The following is a 9,444-nucleotide window of genomic DNA, read 5'->3' as shown; positions in this document are numbered from 1 at the left end:
TAACATGCTGTAGCATCTGTGACCACATGGAAATGTGCTTATTCAGCATCTGTGTTACTTCACACCTCCAGCACTCCATCTATTCCTTTAAGGGAAATTATTTTTACTCATTAAATTCCTTTCGACGAGAGTGAAGGAAGACAAAAATAATGGGACACCTGGGAATTAACTTTTTAAATTCAGTGAAGCAGCTAAGCTAAAATAAAATCCCACAGCCCCCCAGCTGTAATTTAAATTCACTGGATCAGGTGGATCCAGGTTTTTATTGCACACACAGATAAAACACTCGTATCTCATAAAGATAAAGGAACAACGTCCACCTTTTATCTCGGTCTTAATCCACACGCGTGTGGAAACCAGATGGATTTAGTGAACATTTAGTGATAATCTGGTGACAGATTATTAATTAGGAGACTCCAGGCTCTTAAGGAGGTCTCAGATCTCCTCGGATTGATCGGTGGGTCGTGACTCACCCTGTAATGAATTGTATTTCAGCCATTGATTCTGTTACTGAGGTACGCAGGGAAAACATGACTGGAGACACTCCAGAGCAATATATGCTAATTATCCCCTTCAAACGCACCAATCAGAGCATAGAAGGTCCCGCGTTTGATAACCCCCCCAATCCTGAAGGTAAGGGTACCAGTCTGACCCAAAGAGTGATGGGGGTTCTGGTCATTGAGCAGAACCAGACGTTAGCTGAGATCATCCATATTTATCTCCCCACCTTTGTCTCGTCTGCTGCAGAAACCTGAATCCTTTATTGGGGGTGGGTGGGGGTGGAATAGTTACCCAACACTTCCTCTGAGACATTGCACCCGTCTCCTCCCTGCCATCCCATAATATTGGGTTACTAATGGCTTCCACCCTGTGATGTACGGGACGGCGGGATCGGCCGTCTCTGGAGGGTCGAGGCATTAATCTTTACAAGCCTTGTAGGGGGGGTCAAGACAGAATGGAACAGGCCATCTTTAATAAAACATGTCACCGCCAAAGTGTCCACTCTCGACGCTCCTTCCCATCGCTGGGGAGATTTACTGACAGGTTCCTGAGCTGCGTTTTTGCTCAGTTTGTGCAAAGAGTTCAGCTGTCATGGCGGTTTTAATGGGATTAGAGTAATCCATTACATCCCAGGGGCGCGGGGGGGTAAATCAATAGGCGATAAAGTTCTGGTTTGGTTACTTTGCGGGTTGTAACATGAATGTAAAATGATGAATGGGGTGTCTGGTGGTCTCAAAGGGGGTTACCTGCGCTTATCAACGCTTTACAATCCAGGCTTTTAGAGCAGAGATCGCCCAGGTCTGGTGGATTTACACCACAGATAAAAGCACTCACCATTATTCAAATTTCAAGTTCAGGGACTTGTAGGAGAGCAGGTAGAGCAGAGCAGAGGTAATACCATTGATTTCTCCTGAAGATACGAGCAGATCATGAATAATGGAGCAGGCTGGAGGTAGACGAGGATGAAGATAAGTCTGGATAGTCTCCTCTAACTCTAGAATCCGGCCTGGTCCCAACTTGACAGCAACAGAACGTTTGGATTTCCAGGTGTTCCTATTAACGGGCAATCAGTTGAATGCATCAGTGGTTGTCATGGTAACAACTAAAATTAAAAGTGTCACATCACTTCCAACATCTGCTTTAACCACGACAACCACAGATGCATTCAGGGACACCAGGAAACGGGGTCGCCCTTCAATGTGGAACAACCTGCATTTAACAGGTGGAGATGAGTTAGCAACTCGCTGCTAATTAGCAACACGGCGCTAATTAGCAGGAGCCTCAGGAAATCCATCGAGCTCAGCGCCCGAAGCGGTTCCTCGTGTTTTGTTGTGATGCATTAAATTTATTTGGACGGGTTCCATCCCTCTGTGGTGTTCCATGAAAGCACCTGAAAAATGGAACGTTGCCTTTTGCTATTGAGGAACTTTTATTTACGTTTTATTACTCAAGTTTTTATTACCACGTTTAAAATTGTACTTTAAGTTCACTACTAATAAAATTTTTTAAAAATTGTTCAATATTTTTCAAGAAGTTTTTTGTGAATTTTAAGCTTCTAATTATTGTTGTTTTGTGAAATTTATTTTTCTATTAATTCATTCATTTGATATTAAATTTTAATTGTAAATAAATAAAATTTTAAAATCTGCCAAATATTAACTTCCTTTCCCCAGTTCATCGACCAAACATGGTATTGCCCTCATCTAAATGGAACGCACCCCTTGCCAGAAACCATGTAACCCTCTAACCCCGCCCATCCTCCTAAGCACCCGATTGGCTGACGTGAGTGACGCGAAAGGTGGAATGAAATATAAAGAGACCAGCTGGAGGAGGTAGAGAAAAAGAGATAGCTTTACTATAAAGAAGGCGCCGCTAGCAGAAGATGCAACATCTCATCAAACACGCATACATGGTGAATATATTTGTGCCACTTTCTTTGAGTATGTACCTCACAGAAGCTGTTATTTAGGCGTCCAAGCGAGACGCCGACAAGCTGCTCCGTTAAACATGGAAAAAAACAAAGATGGAGAATTCCGGAAAGAACTCAAACAGCGTGTGAGCGGTCATTTAAAGAAAAAAAAAAACATCTGGTGGACGTCGCAGAAGAAAAAACCCAAAGCTGCACGTTTTCTGTTCCCCGTCGCGGTCATGAGCTGAGGCGGCGCGGACACTGACGAGAGGGGTGGAGCTTAAATCGATCAAGTTTCCGCTCGTAACTCAAATGAATGGCATTTTGTTGTCGCAGTTTTTTATTTTAAATTACGTAATACTATAAAATAACGTGCGGGACGATGGCTTTGAGTTACTGATTCATATTCTGTTAATTGTCATCTCGGCGAAATAAAATCAGACGAGTCTTCAGAAGCTCCTCCCTCTTGTAAAAATGAAAAAAACATTTTTTGGTTGAGGTAAAGATCCGAACGCGTCTACAGAAGGTCGTGAACATGTCTTGACACATGTTCAGCCTCGTGGAGACGCAGCACGACAGAATTAGCATAAATTGGTTGCACCAGAAAATCCAGATTACTTTAGAGATTAGGTTTAGCTAAATCAGGTTAGGGGGGAGGAGCCTGACGTCTGACTAGGAGCCAAGTTTGTTCCCCAGCTAATAATTTAAGGACGACTAGCAACTTGTGTGCAGCGATGCTAAAGCAGGAGAGTTTGCCTACAACTTGCGTCGTAAAGACTCAAACTACTTCCTGTTTGACGATACGGAATCCAAACGACGGTCAACGCCCACATTTCACGAGGTCAAAGCAAATGAAAGATAATTCCGCTTTCTTTTTTCAGAGTGCAAAATGTTCGTCAAAGTTACGAAAAAATATGTGGCGTTCCGGTCGGCGGGCACAGGTTTGCGGCTGTTCGTTTGGGAATAAAGCGATTCTTTCCTGGGGGGTGGGGGGGGGTTAAATATTTACAACATTAGTTCAAAAACCTGCACGTACAGAATAAATGTGGAAAACATCAGAAGCAGGTGGTAAAAGTTATGTTACATAAATCTGAATAACAACAGTTATACAACATGAGCACAAGAAGAAGAGCAGCACAACGGACAGACGTGTTTCATGTATGAAGGCAGGTATTTCTTTGTTATTGTTTACAGCAGGAAAAAAACAGCTGCTACAAAAATATCTCAAACATACTGTTGTGTTTAACGCCTCGGCACAATAAAAGATAATGGAGACATCTTTATTTTGGCTACTTGTGGTGTGAAACAACATAATATGTGTGTATAAAATAAGTGTGTGTATATAACATTTATTACATTAAGAACTAATATATCAATACTATCACATATGTAATAAATAGAAATATGAAGTAAATATTTGAAATAAAATTCCATTCGCTAACTGCAGTGAAACTCTTGTTTGATTCAAGGTTTTAGATGCAGGTGAGAAACGTTGAGCGACGTAATCGTATGGTGAAACCAATAATCAATCAGGAGGATCAATCAGTCAGCGAACAGACGGATTAGATGGTCGACGGACGAGTGAAACGCTGAGCTAAACGTACGTAATAAAAAAACGCTGCTCAGTTTTTCTTTTCTCTTTTGTCCTGTGCAAAAAACGTAAAAGTAATTCTTTTGTTTCGGTGGCTGTGTATTTCTAGATTTTCATGCTAACCCTCTACGCCGCCAGCGACCGTCACGAGTCTATAAAGACAGCAGGAATGAGGTTCAGTGGGTTAAAGTCGTTAAAGGGGTTCCACAATGAAACAAGGAACATTTCAACGGATTTTTGTGAAACTCGTCGGAAGAGCGGGAAAAAAGAATTTTGGAGGGGAAACTCTCGATTGTCTCGTTGGACTTTGGATGAAGGTTTTGTGTATTTAAAATGGAACGTTTATGTTCCTGTTGCAATCCTACCCATAAATAACGTCAGAATTTATAATAAAAACAACAAAAAAAAAACAAAGAATTGGAGTCGTTCCCCCGTCAAGTTTCATGGGAATACGTTCAAATATTGGAGTAACTGTTCTTCATGGAGGTCAAAATTCTTACTGGTTGGGGTTCGGGGGTGTCATTGCTGTCAGTTTAGGGGTCCTGATGGGAAACAAATTGGGGTCCACTGAACTAGCTGACAGCTAAAGTCAACTTTTACAGAAAAAAACATGTGAAAAACACAACCGGTCATGCTGCATTCAATTCCCACGGGAAACGAATGTTGAGGTTAGCTTCACGCTTGATCTCCAAGTTCATCCAGCAGCTAAAAGCTGGTGTGAGTTGTTGAGGAATATATATATATACATATTTTCTAAAACCCCTTCTTCCCCCTCATTTATCGTTGTTGTTGTTATTCTGGATTAAAGATGTGATGTTCGTTGTGGTAGAAAACAAACTTAAACACTTCTCACGTATTCATGTGTAACAAGAGACAAAGCATGTGCAACTGTCACCCGTCAGCCTCCTATTCGTATGAACGCAGCGTTAGCCTGCATGCTAACTGGTTTGAGACCTACCGTGGCGCTACGACTACCATGCATCATGAACCATTGTTAGCATCTTTTTTTAAAAACACACCCTGCAGCTACTGCTAGTGCGGCAGCGATTCTGAACCTCAACGGAGAATCCGCCACCGTCTTCGAAAGGCAAAGTGAATGAAAGCACGTGATTAAGCCTGCGAGTGGCGAGGAACAAACCCAACACGTCTTCTTCAGAACCAGATCCAACGACAGGAAGTGGAACGGAGGAGGCGATGCTGCATAGTTAGCAGGACAGAGATGGACGACTCGTCTACCAGCTGCAGATGGAACTAAAAACCTTTCCTTGCGTACATATCAATATGATAAACGTATCTGCTGGAGTCCTCGTTGAGTTTGATGATTGGGCGGTGATATGTTGGGGGCGGGGCCAGTGTTCAGGTGGGGCGTATCAAAGTGAGGACAACGAACGGACAAGAATGAAAAACCTGGACGCAGGTTTTGACGCCTCCAGGCGCTGAAAAGCCGCCCCGAAGGCACACTTGAAGTCTGTGTGGGGGTAAAGCGCAGGCAGAGTGCAGAAGAAAACAAGCTCCGCCCACCCGATCCGGGCGTGGCCTCCGAGGCGCCCGTTTGCTAGAGCTGGAAATAAAACAAAGGCTTGTGGTCTGATTCCACTCCTGTGATCAGCTGTTCGCTGTAGAGGACAGTCTACAGTCTCCAGACAGACCCTGCTGTGTCGTGTGTGTGTGTGTGTGTGTGTGTGTGTGTGTGTGTGTGTGTGTGTGTAGGTTTGTCGCGGCTGCAGCGCTACGCCAGTGAGTAGATGGCGTTGACGGGCGAGGTGGCCTCGGAGCTCTCGTTGCCCTCTGTCTCGTCCTTGTCCTTCTTCACCGTGTACTGGCCGATGAACGAGCCGTCTTCGTTGAATTGGCCGTCGCCGCCCTCGCCGTAGTCCACCAGGCTGTCGTCGCTCTCCTTCACGTTACCGTCCAGCGACGTCTGGCTGCCCTGCAGAGGCTTGTTGTCCTCGTCGCTGCTGCGGAGGTAGAGGAGGAGAGAGCTGCCGGTTAGCGTGGGAGGAACTGGCGCTCTTCTTCTTCCATCTCGTGTTCATTGTTCCTACTAAAGATCGTCTTGTCGTCAGTCCAATACGATACTTTCCCGGTAAATCTTTCAGCTTCTTTTTCAAGCTTCAACATACCCACCAAAGGAGATCCAGAGCGATCCATTAAAACAGCTTCAACTAGCATCCAGAAGTTTTAAAGTTTTGAGTGTTATTGGGCTCAATGTTGATCCATGACGTTTGGCAGGAAATGCAACTCTGCCCAGAGTAAGAATTTTACATTTCATGTTTCAGTCTCGATTGAACGGAAAACATGAGCATTGAAAATATTCCAGGCAGCTGTTGCATCTTCCCCAAAATATTTTCTGGCAGAGCAAAGTGAACTCTAGTGATGAAGAGATGGTCTTCCTAACACAGGTAAATACAGCTCAGTCATCAGCATACACATGCTACCTGGTGGCCAGACTCTGACGTGAGATCTCCATCACAGCCCATTAATGGACCTGTGTCTGGTCTCAGTCAGAGGATGGCGGCGTGACTCCTCCCTGATGCTAACGGGAAGACAACTTCATGCACTGGGGAGAAGCTACAGGACCAGCGTTAGCTTCCCCTTCTCATACCAAGCCAGTAGCATCACAGGAAGAAATGCATTTCAGTAGTGTTCCGTTTCCCTGGGAGACGATAAATACATAGTGTAGCTTCAGATAGTGGTCATGCTCCATGCTGCACCTCACTAATCATCTGGTTACTAATCCTAACTTCACTAATCATCTGGTAACTAATCCTAACTTCACTAATCATCTGGTAACTAATCCTGACTTCACTAATCATCTGGTAACTAATCCCGACTTCACTAATCATCTGGTAACTAATCCTGAATTCACTAATCATCTGGTAACTAATCCTCACTTCACTAATCATCTGGTAACTAATCCTGACTTCACTAATCATCTGGTAACTAATCCTAACTTCACTAATCATCTGGTAACTAATCCCGACTTCACTAATCATCTGGTAACTAATCTTGACTTCACTAATCTCCTAACTAATCCTGACTTCACTAATCATCTGGTAACTAATCCCGACTTCACTAATCATCTGGTAACTAATCCTGACTTCACTAATCATCTGGTAACTAATCCTGACTTCACTAATTATCTGGTAACTAATCCTGACTTCACTAATCATCTGGTAACTAATCCCGACTTCACTAATCATCTGGTAACTAATCCCGACTTCACTAATCATCTGGTAACTAATCCCGACTTCACTAATCATCTGGTAACTAATCCCGACTTCACTAATCATCTGGTAACTAATCCCGACTTCACTAATCATCTGGTAACTAATCCTGACTTCACTAATCATCTGGTAACTAACCCTAATACTGGCATGAGGTACTCCTGCAGGAACTTCTACCAAAGATGGAGATCAGAGCCAACATTTTAGACCAGGAACTGATCTAAAGGACGTCTCTGTGCTCCAGCGGCACTGACACACTTCCACCACCTGGTGGCAGTGTTGTGATTTTCTTCCACGCCTTTATCAGGTGTCAAACTGACACGAGTGTAAACACAAAGAAAAACAACAATACGACACTCCAGAAGAAACCCCTCAGTGATGTTTTAAACGCCACGTATCTTAAGACCCTCTTTCATTTAGTTATCTGGTTGACTAAAACATCGCCCCCTGCTGGAGGTTTATGTCTCTGCAGCTGATCCACAACACCAGTCTGTGGTTTATTTGTCGACAGTTTTGTGGCGTTAGAGACATTTTTATCGCTTTTTAGACAGAACCCCTCAGCTTCCTTGTGATTTACGTCCCAACAGCAACGTGAACCACCTCAGGAGGCGTCACCATGGGATGTTGCCTAGTCACCGCTGGCAACCGGAATAATGAACCCTTCATGAAGTCGCAGGGTAGGAGCTAGCTTTAGTAGGAAACAGGAAGTGTCATGGTGTTTATTACCATCGTATAACTATTTTATATACAGTCAACCCTCAAGACAAAATAACTGAAATCACTTTTATCCGTTCCAGCGTTGTTATAAGCCTGGATCCAGGGTTGGAACTCTTCAAGCGTTTTGGTTTTTTTTTAGATGTATTCCTTCAAATCTTTTGTTGCTGAAATAACCCAAACCCTGATCCACAAACAGCCTGGTGTCGCCATGGTGACGGATGCTTCTTTGTTTTAATATTCACAGGATGAAGTCAACGTGTTCTGCAGGATTCAATCTCAGCTGAAAGGTGAACCAGTGCTGAACCGCTGACATTAGTGATCCCGTGTTTCACACGTTTGTACTGTTTATTTGTCGTGAAAGCCCCCCCCCCCAGGGGGGAATCAGGTGTTTAACCTCCTTTACACTCATTTACACGTCTTCATTTCCTGTCTTCAGCCTGGTTGAAGGGAGGAAATGAAGACGCTGGTGGTCCAATCAGGTCATCCTGTTTGGTCTGCACCTGTCGACCCCCCCACCCCCACCCGGTCCCGTCCGCCAGAGCTCTAGAAGCGTCTGTTACCCCCCCCACCCCCGCCCCCAACATGCAGGCCGAGAGGGATGCCGTGCTGAATCCAAAGTACCTGTTCTCGTTTTCGTTCCTGTCGCGGACAGACGACCCATTTCAGCATGGGGGGGAGAGAGGGAGGACAGGTGAGGAAATGGGGGACAGCAGGGGGGGGGACGTGTATATTAAAGAACGGGGGGGGGGGGATCAGCACTATGTAAACATACACACACACACACTGGCATTAATATTAGAGCACTGACACACACTGTCACGCATTAAACACACGGTATTAAGCAGCGCCCACACGGATGAGCCGCGTGCTAAGATCATGTGACGCGGTTAAAGTTTTAGCCCCGCCCACATACAGTTAACCGGGAAGTAGATTAATTTTTTTTTTTTAATGTTTTAGTCATTAAATTGAAGAAGATGAAGCCAGAGATCAGTGGGACCTGGAAGGACAAAGAAGACATCACTAACCTGCAACACACGCACACACACACACATCAGAGTGTGTGTGATTTGGAGTGAAGGGTGATAACACACCACCTGAACACGTGTGGATCAGCTGTGTTCTGTCAGGTTCTACTTACTGGTAGTCAAAGGATCCGTCCGGGTCCTTCTGGTCCACCGGGTCTAAGGGCAGATCTTTCTTGTCACGGACTGAGGAGAGAAGAATGAAAGCCTTTCAAACTGTCCGTGGGTCAGCCGGTACCGGTCCGTGGTCACATGACTACCGTCTTAAAGGGGCCGCTCCGGCCGCTAACACAGAATACATTAGCGCTTAACTGAAACTCCCAAGCTAGCAGAACCAACAAGAAACAACGCTGGTGTGACGTTACAAATAAAGTTGATACAAACTGAATTCACAATTATTAGTACCGTATTTTCCGCACTATAAAGTGCACATAAAAGCCTTTAATTTTCTCAAAAACCGACAGTGCGCCTTATATA

At 44.4% G+C, this 9,444-nt stretch overlaps 1 protein-coding gene across 18 annotated transcripts in view; it reads right to left on the bottom strand.

Moving 5' to 3' along the window:
* Positions 1–2,334: 2,334 nt before the first annotated feature.
* nfasca (neurofascin homolog (chicken) a) overlaps positions 2,335–9,444 on the bottom strand; it is a 50,385-nt gene continuing 43,275 nt past the window's right edge. For 17 of the 18 annotated variants that reach the window (XM_068314611.1, XM_068314618.1, XM_068314616.1 and 14 more), the window contains 2 exons: positions 9,084–9,153; positions 2,335–5,959 (listed from right to left, as the gene is read on the bottom strand). In XM_068314611.1, coding sequence (XP_068170712.1) covers positions 5,731–5,959; positions 9,084–9,153 — 299 coding nt within the window. In that variant the 3' untranslated portion in view covers positions 2,335–5,730. Of the gene's footprint in view, positions 5,960–8,668; positions 8,943–9,083; positions 9,154–9,444 lie in introns of those variants that run through there. The other variant, XM_068314621.1, reaches the window with a different exon arrangement.

The sequence above is a fragment of the Antennarius striatus genome, chromosome 5 (assembly GCF_040054535.1).
Source record: "Antennarius striatus isolate MH-2024 chromosome 5, ASM4005453v1, whole genome shotgun sequence".
Taxonomy (NCBI): Eukaryota; Metazoa; Chordata; class Actinopteri; order Lophiiformes; family Antennariidae; genus Antennarius; species Antennarius striatus.
This window is presented reverse-complemented; position numbering and strand designations above follow the sequence as displayed.